Source organism: Punica granatum, chromosome 8, assembly GCF_007655135.1.
Source record: "Punica granatum isolate Tunisia-2019 chromosome 8, ASM765513v2, whole genome shotgun sequence".
Lineage (NCBI taxonomy): Eukaryota > Viridiplantae > Streptophyta > Magnoliopsida > Myrtales > Lythraceae > Punica > Punica granatum.
The window spans coordinates 8483480-8496691 of NC_045134.1; the positions used below are offsets into that span (position 1 = coordinate 8483480).

General features: G+C 38.2%; 3 protein-coding genes across 3 annotated transcripts; all 3 read right to left on the reverse strand.

Annotated features, from left to right (window-relative positions):
• Positions 1–2099: 2099 nt before the first annotated feature.
• Positions 2100–4888, reverse strand: LOC116188691 (disease resistance protein TAO1-like). Its single transcript, XM_031518175.1, has 6 exons — positions 4744–4888; positions 4085–4635; positions 3841–3945; positions 3520–3525; positions 2710–3430; positions 2100–2620 (listed from the first exon to the last, which is right to left on the reverse strand). Exons 1-6 carry the CDS (start codon positions 4886–4888, stop codon positions 2100–2102), a joined length of 2049 nt encoding a protein of 682 aa, XP_031374035.1.
• Positions 4889–6851: 1963 nt separating this feature from the next.
• On the reverse strand, positions 6852–7404 carry LOC116188692 (disease resistance-like protein DSC2). Its single transcript, XM_031518177.1, has 2 exons — positions 7032–7404; positions 6852–6964 (listed from the first exon to the last, which is right to left on the reverse strand). Exons 1-2 carry the CDS (start codon positions 7402–7404, stop codon positions 6852–6854), a joined length of 486 nt encoding a protein of 161 aa, XP_031374037.1.
• Positions 7405–9369: 1965 nt separating this feature from the next.
• On the reverse strand, positions 9370–9922 carry LOC116188693 (disease resistance-like protein DSC2). Its single transcript, XM_031518178.1, has 2 exons — positions 9550–9922; positions 9370–9482 (listed from the first exon to the last, which is right to left on the reverse strand). Exons 1-2 carry the CDS (start codon positions 9920–9922, stop codon positions 9370–9372), a joined length of 486 nt encoding a protein of 161 aa, XP_031374038.1.
• Positions 9923–13212: the final 3290 nt, after the last annotated feature.

The following is a 13212-nucleotide window of genomic DNA, read 5'->3' on the forward strand; positions in this document are numbered from 1 at the left end:
TGAAGCCGTTACTTGATCTCCTCGGGGGCTGAAGTTAATGGTGCTTACTTACTGATCATCCCGATCCAAGCAAACTGGTTTGGCGTGTGCCGTATAGTGATTCTCGTCTCCCGATAGGACTCCACATAAAATCTTGTCCATTGGGTTTCGTGGGGATCACCCATCCTTTTACATGTTTGGGCTTCCGTACTTCCCAATGCATTTACCATCATCACTGGTCTTCAGGACTAGCTGAGTTCAATATTTTTTAAGTTACGGCAATCGATTGTAAGATTGTCCCTCAATTTGGGATGTGATTTGCTGTTCTACGCATTCAAATGATTTGCTTCTTTTCGGTACATGCAAATTCCTACAGGAGCTGGAATTGTCTGTTATTTCAGCAAGACTGCATATGCAGGTACTGTTCATAGCATCATTTCCCCACCGCCATTAGAGCATTTGCAATGGTATCCCACAATTTGGGAGTCATTTGCCAATTCGGAAGGCCCCACATGATGCCACCCCACTTGAATCGTCCCTAAAGAAAAATTCTCCCTCCAAGTGACCCATTTTGACATTCATTTGTGACCCCACATTTTTTTAATTAGATTTATTTTCATATTTATTAAATAATCTTATAATTATTTTTACTTTTGTGTTTAAATTTCGGATTAAAAATATTTTTTTTATTTTTAAAAAATTAAAATTTTTAGTTATTTAAAAAAATTATATAAGAAATTTTTTTGTATTGATTTTTTCTTTTACAATTTAAGAAAAAAAAAATTTGGATCGTGTACGTACGTGCAGTTACTATACCTGCTCATTCACGGAAGGTCTCGACAATACTATACCTGGGAGGTCAGAGACACTGTTACTCAATTACTTGACTCTCCCATAATTCGTGCTACTTTGACAAGCCGATGTGTTTTCCAATTAATTCGAGGGTTTCGTGCACAAGACAGTGCAAATATTTGGACGAACCACTAAGGTTCTAATTAATTTAAGCTGAAAGGGTGGAAAGACAATGGTCTAGAAATGGGTTCCTTTGAACAAGTGTACAACAGACAGTTTATGTGGTAAAGTTGGAGGGCAATATATCGAAATTGCAAAGGCTCCCTGCAAACTGAATCTCAGAGACATTGAAGCTGTGGTACGGTAAAAGTCTTTAAAACACAAATCTGAATCTCTGTTGTTACCCATCGCGGCAAATCTCAAAGGACATAGGATGTAATAGAGGAAATAAATGATAATTTCAAATCATAGAATTCCCTGTATAGATGCTGTATTTAATTGTTTTTATTTCTTTCCTAAAACATATCATGTACATGCTCTATATATTTCAATACAATTTACCTCTAACAGTAAGTTGAGGTTTCAGCCACAATTCTACAATTTTAGATGGTATCAAAGCCAACGATCGTGTAATCTATACAGCATCTATACAGGGAATTCTATGATTTGAAATTATCATTTATTTCCTCTATTAGGATTCAAAGAAGTAGGTTCGCCGCACAGATATCATGATTAGTTTTATGATCACCATCGGCTTTCCTTAATGCTTCTAGTTTCTCGGCATGAAATGAATTAAAACATGCATGAAAAAAACCATAAAAAAATATAAGCTTGTAGACAATAGAATACGTTCACAAGTTCGATGGAATTGTGTAGATGTGGTAGTCCTACCACTGCTCATTGTAGTTCGCAAGTAGGTATGTACATCATAAGTTAAGTTTTCATCTCCAAAAGAATTACACCATCCGTAAGAAGCATAAGATCCATTCAGAGTGGAGATTTAAAGAGAATAAATATGATCTTAATTAGGACATACCTTACCCGCTCTGCAATTAATCAAAGCATTGATGTCTGCAACATTTTGGCCTCGATATGTCGGGTGAAGGCATATTGCGACCCGTAGCATTGAAGCACTTAAGATATCTAGCACGCACTCTTTCGAGACCCTCAATCTCTCTGAGCTCATGGTTATCAATGAGTCTGAACACCTTTAGTCCCTCTGAGTTGGATATATCACCCTCCAACCTTTCCGAGGTAGGGCACTCGAGAATAATCTATTCTTCCAACAATTCCAACTCTCCGAGACCTTTAACCTCAACTAGTTGTTCTCAGTACGATATCTCCAGTCGCTTTAGACACTTCAAGCCTGAAAGGTGAAGTATGGTATTGCGGAATTCACATTCAATTACGTTCAGCACTCTCAGAGTCTTTGGTGGACGAAGTCCATTGGCAATGCTAAAGAGGCACCTTGATGCGGAGAAATGCACCAATGTGGCTAATCTACCGATTTCGATGGTGCCCCTATCATCAATTAACTCGCAATTGAGTAACTCTAAGGATGACAACCTTTCCAAATTGTCCAAGTGTAGCAATCTCGTATTTACCGCAACATTTGTCAGGGTCAGCTTAGATAAACTGGATGGGAGCTCCGAGCAGCAGTGCAAGTCCTGGCAAGACAGATGAAGCGACTTCAGCATATCAGGGAACTGGAATTTAGGCTTCAAGTTGGGGACATTTGGAACATGCAGTTCCAACTTCTCTAGTTTGGTCAATTCCAAATTGTACCGTTCAGTCAGTGGATGATAATGCCTGGTGTCGATTACCAAGTGGGACAAAGTACTTCCGGGTGCTGATAGATTGGAGACTCGACACAGTGTCCAGAATGCAATTCCCAAATCAGTCAAATTCGGGGAAGCTGTGACAAATTTTGAGGCTCACAGCATGGTTGTATCTGTAGTTTCTTGAGATGAGTGAGCTGGCTTAAATTTTCTGGTAACCTGCCAAGAGAGGTATGTGACAAGTCTGATATTTTCAAATGGCAGAACATTCCGATTCCATCTGGAACTTCGCCCTGCAAATCTCTACTGTGTTTAGCATGCAGCTCTTCAAGCTTTTCCACCTTGCCAATAGTACGTGGCGACTTCTTTATTGAACTATGTTCCATCTTTATCACTTTCAGCTCCTTCAGCTTTCTAATTGACTTGGGCAATCCGATGATTTGCGTGTCTGCTATATCCAGCTCAACCAGTGATTTTAACTGCCCAAATGATTTTGGTAGTTTCTCAAAACCGGAGCACCCAAGTAAAGACAGGCGCTGAAGGTTCTCCAAACTTCCAATGGACTCTGGAATTTGAGCCATCCTGACACTGACAATTTCGAGGGTTGTCAATGATTTCAGCGAGCCAATCGACTCTGGCAAGCCAAAGGAATTGCAAACCTTTTTCGTGATTAGAATCTCTGTCAACATTTCGAGGGAGCATATTTCCTCAGGTAACTTCTCTAGAGAATCACATCCCTTAATATTCAAGCACTTTAAGCCCCTCAATTCTCCAATCGAATGGTCAATTTCAGTCTCTCCAGATTCTTGAACTGAGATAAACGGGGGAGTCTTGGTTAAGATACCGCAACATTTTAGGTCAATAACTCTCAAGTTATTCTCCTGTGAAACAGATAAATTACCCCCAAATGAGCAATCATAATTTGAACAAATACAGCTCGATAATCTATTCGTGCACTATATTGCCATACCTGTATCTGTGATGGAACTATGTGCAATGTCGAGAACAACCAAATTCGCTGATGCAAAATTGGTTGCGGTAAATTGCCCACCTTTGTGCCAAGAACGCCATCTTAACTCTCGAAGTCGATGGCTAAAGTCTCCTTGAAATTCCACAGAATACAATTTAAGGAACCTTAGCTTGCACTTGCCTGTAAATTCTTCAGGTGAAAGTGTTATAAATTCAAATTCCCCCTGATACGATAAGAAAATCCCTTCAAACCAATGATCAGAAAAGATAAGAAGTTACAGCAATACCTAAGAAACTGAGGTACAATCGCTCGTTTGTTTACCTCTTTATTCTTTAGCACTTTCAATGCTTCTTCATGTATCCACACTCTGTTATGCTTCCAAAGTGGATCACAATAATTATTACCAACAATATCCTTCCGAGCTCTCTAAGATAGTCATGCATCCATAGTTTATTGTCATCAACAATTTTTACCAATGAATATTCAAGAAGAGCCTCAATTCCCTCGGAATTATGATAACAAGATTTCCACATATATATGTTGGTTTAGTTTTTTCCTCGTTTACGAAAAAGCACGCAATATCAAGAAAAACTGTCCTTGCGTTGTCCTTCAATGCATCATAACTTATCCTCAACTTGTCCTTTACTGTTGTTGAATCCATTAGGCTCTGTATTATCTGATCCCATCTTTGTGTATCACACATGCGATGAAGAAGAGAACCCATGATCTCAAGGATCAAAGGTAGCTTTTGAGAATACATGACAATTTGGAGGGACCAGTTTTCAAAAGTTTCCAATGGCGAGTCTTGCCCAAAAGCATACCTGCTAAAGACTTGAACTGCTTGGTTAAGCTCCATCTCCTTCATTTCGAAACCAAAAACTTCTCTTGCTTGGTTCAGGTTGCGTTCTTCTGATACTTCAGGTTGAGTCGGCAGAACCCCTCTATTTGGGGACGTAATTATTATCCTACTTCCAGAACCAAACCAAGTAGACCTGCCTGCTACTTTCTTGATTTGTTGCCATTTGTCCACACCATCGAGGACTGTGAGAAATTTCTTGTCTCGAAAGCTTTCTTTGGCAGATCTTGACTTGCCAGAATTGTCACCGACATTGTTTCCTTTTTTTGGTAATCCATTGCCACAGATGTCTCTCAGCAGTTTGCGTTCTAGATTTTCAAAACCATAATGCCTCTATATTTCTCCTACATCGGCAATGAAGCTGCTACCTTGAAATCGTGCAGAGAGTTGCAGGAAAAGGGCTCTGGCAAGAGTTTTTTTCCCTGTGCCACGTTCTCCATGGATTACTAGGAACCGAACATCACCAGACTCAACATCTAACGATTCCTCCACAAATTTAGCCCGTTCATCCATTCCCACTAAATGGTAGCTCAAATATCTCATCCTTAGTCTGAACCGAAACTTTCTCAACGATCATTCGACCAAAATCTGCATCTCTGCACCCATAAGAAAAAGTAGGAATATGAAAACAGAGAACCCGCGCTCTTGTTCTACAGTATGAGCTAGGTAATATAAAACACTAGTAATTTTCAGTTTCGACATGAATAATTCGAGCAGCCCAATCATTCATTCACTCACTAGCTATAATTCAATCCCCAAATTATTTGAATTGAAAAGTCGAAACTGATTCCGAATGGAGTCCTCCTAATATTAAAAGTAGGGAAGAAGCTTCACCCGGTGTTGCCCTTGTGCAGTCCCTTGATTTGGCCAACCTTTTTGAGAGCATCTGCCGGGAAAATTACTTGAATGATACAAAACCTTTTAAGTTGTAACACGGACGGTACAAAATCTTTTTATTGTAACAATTTGATACAAAACGTATCAAATTGTTTCAATCAAGTACAATCCGTCAATTTCTGTTGACGCCGTTAGTAATTTCTGACGTGGCACGTGACGTGGCAAGCCTTATGACATATGATGATCTCATTTTCTCGACCATCGAATAATTATTTATTTATTTCGTTATCAATGATTGCACTATAGACCTTCCCTCAAATGATAGTATTAGTGTTGCCCTTATAACTAATAATAAGTCCTAGCTTATTCCGTTGTCATTCTTTTTATTTTTTGGTTGATGATGATGATGAAAAATTGACCCTTCAATAATTAATTGAAGATTAAAGTATGCCATCAGAGAAGACTAATTTAAACCCATTCGAATTATTATTTCAGCGATCATATTTATTTTTGGTGATTACAATATTTTAAATCAATTAAAAAAATGTGTCGTACGTGCGAATCTCTTCACATTTGTCAACAGTGACATTGCAGAAGTTGGGCAAGATCACTTTACGGCCATTGGACACCGCTTGACACTTCACCACGTGTGTGAGCTCCCGAAGTCACCATTTCCTCTCGACATAGTTCTCCGTGAGCATGACCATGTAGACATGTAATATCTCTATGCCTCGCAGAAGCTACTCACCGATCACATCGCCAGTGTGCAATGAGCCGTCCGCATAGAAGCAACGGATTCCAGCAGCTTCCATGAAGTACTATAGGTGTCGATCAACCCTTCGTATATATCTTTCCCTCTGAAGTTAAGAAATACCTCGGAGTTAGTCGCATATCTTTTCCTCAAATTGGACCACAGATCATGATCCTTTGTGGCAGAGATCGTACTCTCGATTAATGGATCTCACCAGCATTTTTTATTAATTGAAAATGTTGACTTTTTTCAATGATTAATTTCAAGCTTTGAAATAATAATAATAATAATAGCTTTTCATTTTGATTGAAAGTTAGAATAAGCTGTTAAATAAATCAATAACAATTAGCCCATGAAAATGACAAATTAGACTATGCTAACGTGGGATTCCTATGGGCACCCCTTTCGAGCAGGCGAGGAAAGCTAACCAATGAGAGAAGCTGTATGGCGCATTAGTCATATGATGATATCATTTTCTCCACCGTCGAATAATTATTTATTTATTTTGTTATTAATGATTGCACTATAGACCTTTCCTCAAATGATAGTATTAGTGTTGCCCTTATAACTAATAATAAGTCCTAGCTTATTCCGTTGTCATTCTTTTTATTTTTTGGTTGATGATGATGATGAAAAATTGACCCTTCTGTAATTAATTGAAGTTTAAAGTATGCCGCAGAGAAGACTAATTTAAACCCCATTCGAATTATTATTTCAGCGATCATATTTATTTTTGGTGATTACAGCCTTTTAAATCAATTAAAAAAATGTGTCGTACGTGCGAATCTATTGACATTTGTCAACAGTGACATTGCAGAAGTTGGGCAAGATCACTTTACGGCCATTGGACACCGCTTGACACTTCACCATGTGTGCGAGCTCCCGAAGTCACCATTTACTCTCGACATAGTTCTCCGTGAGCATGACCATGTAGATATGTAATATCTCTATGCCTCGCAGAAGCTGCTCACCGATCACATCGCCAGTGTGGAATGAGCCGTCTGCATAGAAGCAACGGATTTCAGCAGCTTCCATGAAGTACTATAGGACCAAACCAAGTAGACTTGCCTGCTACTTTCTTGATTTGTTGCCATTTGTCCACACCATCAAGGACTATGAGAACTTTCTTGTCTCGAAAGCTTTCTTTAACAGATCTTGACTTGCCAGAATTGTCACCGACATTGTTTCCTTTTTTTGGTAATCCATCGCCATAGATGTTGCTCAGCGGTTTGCGTTCTAGATTTTCAAAACCATAATGCCTCTGTATTTCTCCTACATCGGCAATGAAGCTGCTACCTTGAAATCGTGCAGAGAGTTGCAGGAAAAGGGCTCTGGCAAGAGTTTTTTTCCCAGTGCCACGTTCTCCATGGATTACTAGGAGCCGAACATCACCGGACTCAACATCTAACAATTCCTCCACAAATTTAGCCCGTTCATCCATTCCCACTAAATGGTAGCTCAAATATCTCATCCTTAGTCTGAACCGAACTTTCTCAACGATCATTCAACCAAAATCTGCATCTCTGCACCCATAAGAAAAAGTAGGAATATGAAAACAGAGAACCCGCGCTCTTGTTCTACAGCATGAGCTAGGTAATATAAAACACTATAGTAATTTTTAGTTTCGACATGAATACTTTGAGCAGCCCAATCATTCATTCACTCACTAGCAATAATTCAATCCCCAAATTATTTGAATTGAAAAGTCGAAACTGATTCCGAATGGAGTCCTCCGAATATTAAAAGTAGGGAAGAAGCTTTACCCGGTGTTGCCCTTGTGCAGTCCCTTGATTTGGCCGACCTTTCTGAGAGCATCTGCCGGGAAAATTACTTGAATGATACAAAACCTTTTAAGTTGTAACACGGACGGTACAAAATCTTTTTATTGTAACAATTTGATACAAAACGTATCAAATTGTTTCAATCAAGTACAATCCGTCAATTTCTGTTGACGCCGTTAGTAATTTCTGACGTGGCACGTGACGTGGCAAGCCTTATGACATATGATGATCTCATTTTCTCGACCATCAAATAATTATTTATTTATTTCGTTATCAATGATTGCACTATAGACCTTCCCTCAAATGATAGTATTAGTGTTGCCTTTATAACTAATAATAAGTCCTAGCTTATTCCGTTGTCATTCTTTTTATTTTTTGGTTGATGATGATGATGAAAAATTGACCCTTCAATAATTAATTGAAGATTAAAGTATGCCATCAGAGAAGACTAATTTAAACCCATTTGAATTATTATTTCAGCGATCATATTTATTTTTGGTGATTACAATCTTTTAAATCAATTAAAAAAATGTGTCGTACGTGCGAATCTCTTCACATTTGTCAACAGTGACATTGCAGAAGTTGGGCAAGATCACTTTACGGCCATTGGACACCGCTTGACACTTCACCACGTGTGTGAGCTCCCGAAGTCACCATTTCCTCTCGACATAGTTCTCCGTGAGCATGACCATGTAGACATATAATATCTCTATGCCTCGCAGAAGCTACTCACCGATCACATCGCCAGTGTGCAATGAGCCGTCCGCATAGAAGCAACGGATTCCAGCAGCTTCCATGAAGTACTATAGGTGTCGATCAACCCTTCGTATATATCTTTCCCTCTGAAGTTAAGAAATACCTCGGAGTTAGTCGCATATCTTTTCCTCAAATTGGACCACAGATCATGATCCTTTGTGGCAGAGATCGTACTCTCGATTAATGGATCTCACCAGCATTTTTTATTAATTGAAAATGTTGAATTTTTTCAATGATTAATTTCAAGCTTTGAAATAATAATAATAATAATAGCTTTTCATTTTGATTGAAAGTTAGAATAAGCTGTTAAATAAATCAATAACAATTAGCCCATGAAAATGACAAATTAGACTATGCTAACGTGGGATTCCTATGGGCACCCCTTTCGAGCAGGCGAGGAAAGCTAACCAATGAGAGAAGCTGTATGGCGTATTAGTCATATGATGATATCATTTTCTCCACCGTCGAATAATTATTTATTTATTTTGTTATTAATGATTGCACTATAGACCTTTCCTCAAATGATAGTATTAGTGTTGCCCTTATAACTAATAATAAGTCCTAGCTTATTCCGTTGTCATTCTTTTTATCTTTTGGTTGATGATGATAATGAAAAATTGACCCTTCTGTAATTAATTGAAGTTTAAAGTATGCCGTCAGAGAAGACTAATTTAAACCCCATTCGAATTATTATTTCAGCGATCATATTTATTTTTGGTGATTACAGCCTTTTAAATCAATTAAAAAAATGTGTCGTACGTGCGAATCTCTTGACATTTGTCAACAGTGACATTGCAGAAGTTGGGCAAGATCACTTTACGGCCATTGGACACCGCTTGACACTTCACCATGTGTGCGAGCTCCCGAAGTCACCATTTACTCTCGACATAGTTCTCCGTGAGCATGACCATGTAGATATGTAATATCTCTATGCCTCGTAGAAGCTGCTCACCGATCACATCGCCAGTGTGGAATGAGCCGTCTGCATAGAAGCAACGGATTTCAGCAGCTTCCATGAAGTACTATAGGACCAAACCAAGTAGACTTGCCTGCTACTTTCTTGATTTGTTGCCATTTGTCCACACCATCGAGGACTATGAGAACTTTCTTGTCTCGAAAGCTTTCTTTAACAGATCTTGACTTGCCAGAATTGTCACCGACATTGTTTCCTTTTTTTGGTAATCCATCGCCATAGATGTCGCTCAGCGGTTTGCGTTCTAGATTTTCAAAACCATAATGCCTCTGTATTTCTCCTACATCGGCAATGAAGCTGCTACCTTGAAATCGTGCAGATAGTTGCAGGAAAAGGGCTCTGGCAAGAGTTTTTTTCCCAGTGCCACGTTCTCCATGGATTACTAGGAGCCGAACATCACCGGACTCAACATCTAACAATTCCTCCACAAATTTAGCCCGTTCATCCATTCCCACTAAATGGTAGCTCAAATATCTCATCCTTAGTCTGAACTGAACTTTCTCAACGATCATTCAACCAAAATCTGCATCTCTGCACCCATAAGAAAAAGTAGGAATATGAAAACAGAGAACCCGCGCTCTTGTTCTACAGTATGAGCTAGGTAATATAAAACACTATAGTAATTTTCAGTTTCGACATGAATATTTCGAGCAGCCCAATCATTCATTCACTCACTAGCAATAATTCAATCCCCAAATTATTTGAATTGAAAAGTCGAAACTGATTCCGAATGGAGTCCTCCTAATATTAAAAGTAGGGAAGAAGCTTTACCCGGTGTTGCCCTTGTGCAGTCCCTTGATTTGGCCGACCTTTCTAAGAGCATTTGCCGGGAAAATTACTTGAATGATACAAAACCTTTTAAGTTGTAACACGGACGGTACAAAATCTTTTTATTGTAACAATTTGATACAAAACGTATCAAATTGTTTCAATGAAGTACAATCCATCAATTTCTATCGACGCCGTTAGTAATTTCTGACTTGGCACGTGACGTGGCAAGCCTTATGACATATGATGATCTCATTTTCTCGACCATCGAATAATTATTTATTTATTTCGTTATCAATGATTGCACTATAGACCTTCCCTCAAATGATAGTATTAGTGTTGCCTTTATAACTAATAATAAGTCCTAGCTTATTCCGTTGTCATTTTTTTTATTTTTTGGTTGATGATGATGATGAAAAATTGACCCTTCAATAATTAATTGAAGATTAAAGTTTGCCATCAGAGAAGACTAATTTAAACCCATTCGAATTATTATTTCAGCGATTATATTTTTTTTTGGTGATGACAGCCTTTTAAATCAAATAAAAAATTGTGTCCTACGTGCGAATCTCTTGACTTTATCAACTGTGACATTGCAGAGATGGGCAAGATCACTTTACGGCCATTGGATGCCGCTTCACACTTTAGCATATGTGCTAGCTCCCGAAGGCACCATTTACTCACGGCATAGTTCTCCAAGAGCATGACCATGTAGACATGTAATATCTCAATGCCTCGCAGAAGCTGCTCACCGATCACATCGCCAGTGTGCAATGTGCCATCCGAATAGAAGCTACGGATTCCAGCAGCTTCCATGAAGTACTATAGGATGTCGATTAACCCTTCGTATATATCTTTCCCTCTAAAGTTAAGAGACACCTTGTAGTCAGTCTCATCTCTCCTCCTCGAATTGGACCACAGATCATGATCCTTTATGGCAAAGACTGTACTCTCGATTAATGGATCTCACTAGCATTTTTTATTAATTGAAAATATTGACTTTTTTCAATGATTAATTTGAAATTTTTGAAATAATAATAATAATAATAAATTTTAATTTTATTGAAAGTTAGAATAAGCTATTAAATAAATCAAGAACAATTCACCCATGAAAATGACAAATTAGACTATGCTAACATAGGATCCTTATGGGCACCCCTTTCGAGGAAGCGAGGAAAGCTAAACAATGAGAGAAGCTGTATGGCGCATTAGTCATATGATAATATCATTTTCATTATTTATTTATTTCATTATCAATGATTGCACTATAGACCTTCTCTCAAATGATTGTATTACTGTTGCCCTTATAACTAATAATAAGCCCCAGATTATTCTGTTATCATTCTTTTCATTTTTTGGTTGATGATGATGATGAAAAATTGACCCTTCAGTAATTAATTGAAGATTAAAGTATGACGTCAGAGAACTAATTTAAACCCCAATCGAATTATTATTTCAGCGATCATAATTCTATTTGGTGATAACAGCCTTTTAAATCAATTAAAAAATGTGTCGTACTTGCGAATCTCTTGACATTCTCAACAGTGACATTGCAGAAGTTGGGCAAGATCACTTTACGGCCATTGGACACCGCTTGACACTTCACCATGTGTGCGAGCTCCCGAAGTCACCATTTACTCGTGACATAGCTCTGCTTGAGCATGACCATGTAGACATGTAATATCTCTATACCACGTAGAAGCTGCTCACCGATCACATCGCCAGTGTGCAATGTGCCATCCGCATAGAAGCTACGAATTCCAGCAGCTTCCATGAAGTACTATAGGTTGCCGATCAACCCTTCGTATATATCATTCCCTCGAAAGTTAAGAGACACCTCGTAGTCAGTCGCATATCTCCTCCTCGAACCGGATCACAGATCATGATCCTTTATGGCAGAGACTGTACTCTCGATTAATGGATCTCACCAGCATTTTTTATTAATCTAAAATATTGCCTTTTTTCAATTATTAATTTAGAATGTTAAAATAATAATAATAATAACCTTTAATTTTTATTGAAAGTTAGAATAAGCTGTTAAATAAATCAATAACAATTCGCCCATGAAAATGATAAATTAGACTATGCTAACGTAGGATTCCTATGGGCGCCCCTTTCGAGGAAATGAGGAAAGCTAACCAATGAGAGACACTGTATGGCGCATCAGTCATATGATGATATCATTTTCTCGACCGTCGAATAATTATTTATTAATTTCGTTATCAATGATTGCACTATTGACCTTCCTACAAATGATTGTATTACTGTTGTCGGTATAACTAATAATAAGTCCTAGCTTATTCTGTTACCATTCATTTCATTTTTTGGTTGATAATGATGATGAAAAATTGACCCTTCAGTAATTAATTGAAGAAGTTGGGCAAGATCAGTTTACGGCCATTGGACACCGTTTGACACTTCACCATGTGTGCGAGCTCCCGAAATCACCATTTACTCTCGACATAGTTCTCCGTGTGCATGACCATGTAGACATGTAATATCTCTATGCCTCGCAGAAGCTGCTCACCGATCACATCGCCAGTGTGCAATGAGCCGTCTGCATAGAAGCAACAGATTTCAGCAGCATCCATGAAGCACTATAGGATGTCGACCAACCGTTCGTGTATATCTTTCCCTCTAAAGTTGAGAAGTACCTCGGAGTTAGTCCCGTATCTCCTCCTCAAATTGGACCACAAATCATGATCCTTTTGTGGCAGAGACCGTACTCTCGATTAATGAATCTCACCCGCTTTTTTTTTTAATTGAAAATATTGAATTTTTTCAATGATTAATTTCAAATTTTGAAATAATAATAATAATATTTTTAAATTTTTATTGAAAGTTAGAATAAGCTGTTAAATAAATCAATAACAATTCGCCCATGAAAATGACAAATTAGACTATGCTAACGTAAGATTCCTATGGGCACCCCTTTCGAGGAAGCAAGGAAAGCTTACTAATGGGAGAACCT

Excerpts from the sequence above, each read along its gene's own strand:
- LOC116188691 (XM_031518175.1), bottom strand. The coding sequence starts at position 4,888 with ATGGATGAACGGGCTAAATTTGTGGAGGAATCGTTAGATGTTGAGTCT. Across the intron at positions 4,636-4,743 it reads ACTCTCTGCACGATTTCAAG|GAAACAATGTCGGTGACAAT; the intron begins GTAGCAGCTTCA and ends TACCAAAAAAAG. Across the intron at positions 3,946-4,084 it reads TTGATATTGCGTGCTTTTTC|AGAGCTCGGAAGGATATTGT; the intron begins GTAAACGAGGAA and ends TGACTATCTTAG.
- LOC116188692 (XM_031518177.1), bottom strand. The coding sequence starts at position 7,404 with ATGGATGAACGGGCTAAATTTGTGGAGGAATTGTTAGATGTTGAGTCC. Across the intron at positions 6,965-7,031 it reads ACAAATCAAGAAAGTAGCAG|ACGGCTCATTCCACACTGGC; the intron begins GCAAGTCTACTT and ends GCTTCTATGCAG.
- LOC116188693 (XM_031518178.1), bottom strand. The coding sequence starts at position 9,922 with ATGGATGAACGGGCTAAATTTGTGGAGGAATTGTTAGATGTTGAGTCC. Across the intron at positions 9,483-9,549 it reads ACAAATCAAGAAAGTAGCAG|ACGGCTCATTCCACACTGGC; the intron begins GCAAGTCTACTT and ends GCTTCTATGCAG.